General features: G+C 32.8%; 1 protein-coding gene across 1 annotated transcript in view; it reads right to left on the bottom strand.

Moving 5' to 3' along the window:
* Positions 1-435: 435 nt before the first annotated feature.
* Positions 436-8579, bottom strand: part of Scp2 (Sarcoplasmic calcium-binding protein 2) — a 45751-nt gene continuing 37607 nt past the window's right edge. The window contains exons 5-8 of the mRNA XM_070646984.1: positions 4590-4618; positions 2814-2861; positions 2609-2744; positions 436-1347 (exon numbers count right to left, since the gene is read on the bottom strand). Coding sequence (XP_070503085.1) covers positions 1237-1347; positions 2609-2744; positions 2814-2861; positions 4590-4618 — 324 coding nt within the window. The 3' untranslated portion in view covers positions 436-1236. The remainder of the gene's footprint in view (positions 1348-2608; positions 2745-2813; positions 2862-4589; positions 4619-8579) is intronic.

The following is an 8579-nucleotide window of genomic DNA, read 5'->3' as shown; positions in this document are numbered from 1 at the left end:
TCTGCATAAAATCCTTAAAATTGACAAAACTTGCATATTCAATGCAGCATTTAGTTTCAAATTCAAGAATTAACTGTAACACATTCACAGGAAAAGTACAATTACGAATAACGAATCCCGAATGGGACTCGAACCCACGTCCTACAATTTCTGAGTACATGCTCCTACCACTGAGCTATCGTAGGTTATTCGACTGTATGACAAAGTGCCATATGAAAATTATACATTTTCTATATCTCTCTTATTGCTGCATTCCAAATGATATATCGTTGATGGGTCAATACAGGTATCTCATTCTAACATTTGCGAAGTCGACTAGGATCTTGTATGGAAAACTTAACCTGATTCGATTTGACTCAATATAGAATTCAAGTCCGACTTGACTCAAAATAAAATTCAAGTCGATTTTTTTTTTTTTTTTTAATTCAAGTCGACTTGACTCAAAATAGAATTCAAGTCAACTTGATTCTATGGAATTCAAGTCGACTTGACTCAATATAGAATCCAAGTCGACTTAACTCAATATAGAATTCAAGTCAACTTGACTTAATATGAAATTCAAGTCAACATTGCTCTATTGAATTCAAGTCGATTTAGAACTCCGAACATCTATGTTTATTAGGGTACCACATTAGAGTCATGCAGCACAATATAACTGAAAATCGACCTATGCATCCAAAATTCTATCCATTAACCTATAAATCTACCATTCTACACCTATTCATTATTTCCTATCTTTGTCGTCCATTGAGTCAATGAAATTAATTCCATTTATATTTCCACATAAGAAACTTTCTTAAGTATTCTTGATACACACATAACAAATTAATCATCTCATAAACTATATAAATATTTTTCTGCTTAATTGCTTCGACTACACTTCATCAACTATTATTTTTTTCATATAACACATAAACTTCATCGTCATTATGCTGTTAACATCTCGTATACACACAAAAAAAAAGCATTTTCTTATTGAACAAATTGAGTAAAAAAAAAGACAAAAAAAAAATTAAAGAAAGCAAAAAAAAAGTTTTATTGTTTTTATTTCTGCATCAGCGACAAAAAAAAAGAAAATAATAAAATTTATGCTTCCTCCAAAAAAGAAAATATTTATTTCTATGATGTTATTTCTATGTCTATATCTTAAATCTTGAACATTGATCTCATTTAAAGTTTTAATTGTTTCAAGATTTTTGAGTTGAAAAATTCAGTGAGACACTCTAATCAGCTTGGTTAAAAGGACGTTTTACCGAAAATGAAGTTGCCTGGTGCGGCTGGGTCGTCGGATTGCCAGAATTCTTGCCACAAAACGGCAAATTGTTCTCGAGTAACTTCAGTTGCTCCCTGTGAAAGAAAAGAGTTAAAATGTCATGAGAAAATTTATTTTAAAAAAATAAGAAAAATGAGATAAAATAATTTCATGAATAATGCATTGCCATTTTAATGGATTTTCTCCTTCTTGCTGCTTGCTTTATGTGCATTTTTCATGAAACTTCTTGTAAAGGTTATCACGCTTAGTTAGGCAATTGAGAATGGATTTTTGGACTTTTGCAAGACTTTTTGGATTAATTTTGGGGGTGAAATTTAAGAATGAGGGTGGTTCATGATTTGCATAATTCAGATGGGGTTGGTAGAATCTTATGTAATTCATGATTATTCGATTTATTAAAGTTGAAACGGTTTTTTTCTATATTTGAATTCATTCGTTACAATCACTAGGACATTGTTGTTTTGCCGTTATTACATTAATTCGCCCTAACCGCATGATGACAGTGGACATTGACCCATTTTTATGGAGAAAAATCCAGCTTGTCGCATTATGTTGCTCGGGAAATCAATATTCTTACATATTTTAATGCAGACCAGTAAGAAGAATCGGATTTATTATGAAATAGAAGACTTGAGTCGATTCAATTTTATGTAAAGTTCTAGTCGACTCGGAGTTTCATTTTAACACAATAACTCAATGTTGTTTAAACTGTGTGCCACGCAACACCTTGCTGAGCAACACCATGTGGTTGGTGGCATTTCAAAGAAACTTCAGCGTCACACAGTGTAAGCAACATTGCAATAGTCATAGAAGCTGCCAAATCGAACAATACGATGATGCAAATATTCTTTTTTGCTGTAATTGACCAAAGTCATCAAGTAAACGTCAAGGCATTCTCAGATTTTTCTATCAACATGGCAACATGTTGGCCTTAGCGGTGCTCTAGCAACTAAACTGTGCTACTCGGTCAAGCAATCCTATTATAAATCTTAAATGAGCATTTTATATGCTGTCTAAACGTTGGCAAGGCAGAGAATATATCTATTACCAAACAGAGGTTGCATGACAATTAAGTTGAAATTTTTTTTTCAAATTTATCAAGCAGTCGCCATTTGTTTCTACATAATGTCTCCTCGGCCGAAGTCTTGTGCCTGTCTGCTTAGTAATCTTTAATATCATCAACAAATTTTCCAATAAGCCAATGCAAATCCTTGCATATCACGAAATCCAAAGATACACAATCAGAATAATCAATTTCTAATCCTAAACAATGTGATAACCTTCAATGATTTTTTTGCATACTAAATATACTGTTATGTCCAAAAATTATCTTACCTGAGACATTTTACCAAATGCATCTTCACATTCTGCTTTGTCTAAACCATAGCTTGAGCATACAATTGCAAACTCAGACGCATCAATAGCACCATCGTTTGAAGCATCTTCTAAGTCGAACATAAAGTTCATGTATCTGTGTTAATTTGACATAGAAAATTGAATTAATTTTGAGAAGAATTTTTGGTAATTTTCATTTTCTTACCTTTGCTGCCATTCTAATGCATTGTTTGGATCCTTGGCATAAGCATCCCTAGAATGATATCAATGAAAAAGTTTATAAATTTCAAAAAGATAAATTTTTAAATGTTTTTTAAGGATATGAATAGATTATGGCATGACAAGGGGGTAATGAGAAGAGAATAAAAAAGGTAAGTTCATGAGATTGTGTTCCATAAGCACAAAAATGCTTGATTCATTGCCAAATATTTAAGGAAAAAAGCTCTTAAAGACTTTATAGTAGATTTCAAAGGTCTATGACATCTATTAACCCATAATCAAAATGACATTATTTCCGTAAATGCTTAGACACAAGTTTTTGGGAATTTATGCGAAAAACTGACGTGAAGTGATGATTTATCATAAGGATAAGGAAGGTATTTGAGGATTTCTTTAAGATTAGTATAATCCTTTTTGATACTTAAAACTTTCTTGTTCTCATTTCAACTGAAGAATTATTTCAAGGTTTCGAGAGTGTCTATTTCTCTAACTTTTATCTGTTCTTGTTTTTCTGTCTCGAACGGTTAACTTTAAAATGAGCATTTGAACTAATGCATTTAAAAAGTCATGAAGTTACTACCGCAGGAATTGGAAAACATGAATTTCATGTTTTTTAAAGAAAAGGGTACAGTTCATTGGGAGCTATTCACTCATTTCATAGCCAGAAAATTTTATTTGGCAAATAGGAACCGACTAGTTTTCCAATTTTCGAAGAGGTGATTCCCGTGTCCTCAATGACCCCGTCCTACGTCCCTGGCTTCATTTACTACGTAACTCGAAAAATCTATTTTTGGCATACCCGTACCTCCCTTACATTGTGCATTGTATGATTTGTAAAAATATCTCAACCCTCTCATCATCCCCTCTCTTCTCCTTAAGATCGGTATGTAATAAATGAAAGAGTACAGAAGAATTTAAGCATTAAAATGACTGATAGTCTGACTTTGTGGATGAAAAAGGTTACGTGGGCATCCAAAGTACTAAAGGAAGGAAGCTGTCGATAGAGACAGTATTGAATTTGGACTCGGGAATTAGCATGCGGTAGCCATCGATAGAGTTATGTTTTCCCGAAATAATTTTATTCGGAAAATTTCGGGATTTCCAGATCTCAGTCCCAATATCGAGAAAGCATAGATAGAGCTACTTTTAGGCAACATCTATGGAAACCCATGGATCACAATTGATCTGTACATCCAGAAAAGAAGAAATAAGAATTCAAACATCAAACAGCTTTTGGGATTGGGTGGAGTTCCAAACAAACAACTAAACTCACCCCCTAAAATATTTGACACGTCATTTGTGAACGACCCAAAAGTAAATAATTCATTTCTAATTTCAAATTATCATTTGATGTGATTATGTGATGTGTCAATGTTCATTTAAATTCATTTATGATTTATTGAATTTTGTGATTCCCAAGCGGCACAATGTAGCGAACCGCATTTTTGCCGTAAAAGTGGGTCAAAGACAGGCGTTCCGGTATCATCAGGACAACTTCACGTGTTGCCGACGTAGCGTTGCCCTGACGAATACGTTGTGCTGTTCGGGATCAGTATTAGCGTGACAAACTATTGATGCTGCCCCAAACAAGCATACAAAGCAGTTTAAAGAGCAAGCAACACTAAATGGTCACCCCAAACTCATGTCAAATCACAAAATTCAAATTAATCAGAAATTGATTTAAATGATGCATAATTTAGCATATGAAAATAAATTAGATTGATTGAATGATAAACATTAGATAAAATTGACAAACACTTACCACATGTTGCACCATTCTTCGACTGATACCTGAAAATATAGATAAATTAGATGTGAAATCATTTCTCTATATTGACTTTTAAGATTATCGATTTAGTTTAAAGCACGTTTTTCCCATGAAATAAATTCACTCGACAATGAGAAAATTCAATATTTTAATGGAATTTCGTGTTTCAATAAATTGGGAAGATTGAAAATGGAGTAAAAGATGATCAGCACTAGTTCTGAAGTACGAAAGTGGATAGTGATGTGCACATTAAAGGATAGAAATGAAGACAATGAGAGTATCTTTTGTTGACCTCATAAAAAGCAGTGAACAGGAAAAAGCTTTTTTGTTTTTGCAGGAAGAGTTGGTAACTTGAATTTGAGGAACATCTGTAAACAAATTATAGCAACTTTTTAGGAATTTTAAGAAAAAATTTGGAAAATGAAAGCAAATTTTTGGCAAATTATAGCAAGTCTTTGAAAAATTATAGCAAATTTCGGGAATTTTATAGCAATTTTGAAATATTAAAGCAAATTTCGTATAAATTATAGGAAATTTTTGAAAAAATTATAACAATTTTATGGAAAATTGTAGAAACTTTTTGAAACATTACAGAAAATTATAGCAAATTTTTAAAAAATTATAGAAAAATGAAAAAAGTTGGAAAAACTTTATGAAAAATTATAGCAATTTTGGACTATTGAAGTAACTTTATGCAAAATTATAGGAAATTCGTGAAAAATTATAGCAACTTTATTAAAAATTATAGCAAATTCTTGAAAGTTATAAAAAATTGTTGAAAAATTGAAGTAAATTGTTAAAAAATTATAGTAAACTATTAAAAAGTTCTAGTAAATTGTTGAAAACTTATAGCAAAATTATAGCAAACTGTAAAAACATAAGGTATAGAGAACTAGGCTCATTCCTCATCTTCCATTCCACCTCCAAACAACTCTGACCCAAAAAAAACTTTACAAACGAAACGAAAAATAATTTTAGTTTTTATTTCTCAAGAGATTCTCTTCCTGAAATGGACATAAGTGCTGTTTCATCCTCTCCAACTTAATTTAGGATTGTATAAGAGATAAAAATAATAGATAAATGTATTTGCTGAGAGAGAATTGTTATTGCATCTTTTCTGCTTTCTTCATTTTCTCTTCATTTAATTTAATGTCTCAATTCATTTCACCCCGAATGAGGAACTTGTGTCGTTGCTGTTTAAAAAAACTTTCCGTATCCTCATTCACGAAAAAAGAAATTTTTTGCCGTCTTTTTTTGGAATTAAAAAAAATGAAGAAATTTCTCACAAGAGCTGCAGGCAGTAACAATAAATTTATTTTTTGAGGATGATAATATTTATATTGCAGTACATCCAAAATAGCTCGTTTATTGTTAAAGTCTTGTGCATCTTTATAATGCAATTAAATCCACTACATCTACATCTACATCTTTACATAAAACACTGATGCTATTATGTCCTCTCGTGACTTAATGGATTCATAATGTGGGTTAATGAGAAGAAGTTTATTTTATTATACTTAAGAACAGGAATTGCATCATGTTGCAGGAAGATAGAATGCTTTTGTGGAATTTTTCTCCATTGTGTTATGTGTTGTTAATTGGGCAGATGTGCCAGCAGACACAATTTGGTCTGTCTGCGCACGATTGAAGAATTTTAATTGGGTCTGCAGACTATAAACTGCAGTGCGCTTGAAGAAAATGTGAGTTGTGATGATTGAGACTAGGTCAGTGAGTGAGAAAGTCATTTTGGGAGATGGTCATGAAGATATTGAGGATTTTAGGGCAGTAGGAAGATGTTTAGAGAGTTTTGAGAGAAAGAATTGAAATTTTTTAACTAAATTCTGGTCGCTAACTATAAAAATACCAAAAGAGATCCATAAATGAGTCTCGAGGCTCTTCATAGATGAGTCCCGTGACCCACCTTAGATGAGTCCCGTGACCCACTTAGATGAGTCTCGAGACCCAACTTAGATGAGTCTCGAGATTCTTCATAGATGAGTCCCGTGACCCTCCTTAGATGAGTCATAACCTCCCTTATTTTGCGCCTGAAGCTGGATCTGTCGCTGGCAACCGCTTGCCAATTACTAATGCCAAGTGTATTACCATCCAAAAAATGCGCTTTATACCCCAAACAACTCTATCTAACCACCAACTTTCATTTTACTACTTCCTTCTTCCTGACTATAAATTTATTCACACGAAAATTTTCGACTAATAATGGAGATCATTTATCATGTAGCAAGTAATTTACGATAATAATTCATTTGAAACAAGAAACTTGTGAAAAATTTAGTGCCTGTAATTGATGCTAATCGATGAGATTAATTCATTTTTATGTTGAAGCTATTCCTCCTGCTTTATGGTATTATCCATTAAAGTTAAGTTCTAGTTCAGTAGATTCTTTATGGGGCAATCATTTCTAATCCATTAAACACAAATTTCCTCAATTTTCTCATGAAGCCTTTTCTTCTTTCATCAGACACCCGCAAATACTCAACTAAATTAGATTAAACACTGTGGATTTTTATGTCTGTATACGGTCGGGTTGTAAGCTGAAGCTAAAATCACTTTTTTTTGTTAACTAATGGAAATGAGTACTGTGAGTAAACAATTGTTGGAATTGTTGCGGATGTTTGCACGCAATCGGTTCCACACCCTCAATTCAACACACAAAAAACACCTTCGTGATACTTAAAAGGGCTTTTATATGGCTGTCTAAAATAGCTTTTGTATGCCATAAAGTTTAAAAAATTTTAATTTAAAATCGATTTTTTGGACATTTTTGCGATTCATTTGATGGTCATGGTAGTGCATTATTGACATGTGTTGTGCTTTGTTTTGCTTTTGATATTAGCATCTGAGCGGCAGCAACAAACGACTGTACGGTAATGATGATTATAGTCAGTCACGGTAGAGTACGTTATAAAGTTTAATTGAGGCTTAATTTAACAACAAGTGAGTTGCAAAAGGTTAATGAATGTGGACTTTTTTGAGAATGATAAGGATTATGATTGTGGATTAGTATTGGGGAATTGGGGATTTTTAGGGATTGGTAACTTCAGGCGATATCTAAAGAAAGTCATGGACCATAATTGATCTGTACGGCTAGCTTAGAAAGTCAGCAAGTTGTAGATATGACTCAACATTACAAATGCATAGTCAGACAATGCTTAAAAATTAATTAAAGCTCAACTCTTCATACAAATCTAAATTCTAAGTCATTTACCACAAAACTATGAAAAACAATCTCAAAAAGAGCAAATAATGACAAAACCAGGTCAAACTCAAGTCAAACTCAAACAGTAACACCAAAGTAGTATTTCCCAGGTTGAATCTACCGCAAGTATAACTTTGACAATAAGTTTAACCAATGTTTAAACTTCTTCAACACTTAAAGATTGTTGAACTTTATAAAAACTCATTTAAATCGTTTTATTTTCATCTCAACTGATTCGAATTCCAAGTGACTCAATTTAACTTTCCCAGAAAATCTTTTTACTTCCCCCTCATCCACTTGTTTTTGTGAAAAAAAAGCTTTTTATAAATTTGATAATATCAAAGAAAATATAAAAATAAGGAAATCATGATTGAACTCAATTTTTCCTTGATAACCTTAAGGGCTTTCCGTCGTTGTTCCTTTGTTATTACTTGAAAAAAAAAAAAAATTTCGTAGAATAAATCTTATTAAATTCTCTTTTTTCCCACCCTTTTTTAATGCTGGGTTATTTTTAAAAATAAGGTATCCAGGATGGCAGGGATGGATGCAAGGGAAAGGAGGAGGGGAGTGCATTTGGAAGTCGAGCCAACCCTATCCCGTGCTTGGCGTTTCATGGTTAAAAAGGAGGGGCAGGTTGACCCCAAATTTGCACCACTTACCCCCTCCGTCTCTATATGCCCCTTTAAGGCATTCAAGAAAAGGGTGGAATTTGCATTAGAAGTCGACCCTGCCGCCACAAGCGTTGCGTTTCACGATCAACAAGGTGG

This window comes from Chironomus tepperi, unplaced genomic scaffold (assembly GCF_022539635.2).
Source record: "Chironomus tepperi strain 1889 unplaced genomic scaffold, CSIRO-AGI_Ctep_v1 contig_365, whole genome shotgun sequence".
NCBI lineage: Eukaryota > Metazoa > Arthropoda > Insecta > Diptera > Chironomidae > Chironomus > Chironomus tepperi.
The sequence above is the reverse complement of the archived record's forward strand: the minus strand, read 5'-3'. Positions and strand labels throughout refer to the sequence as shown.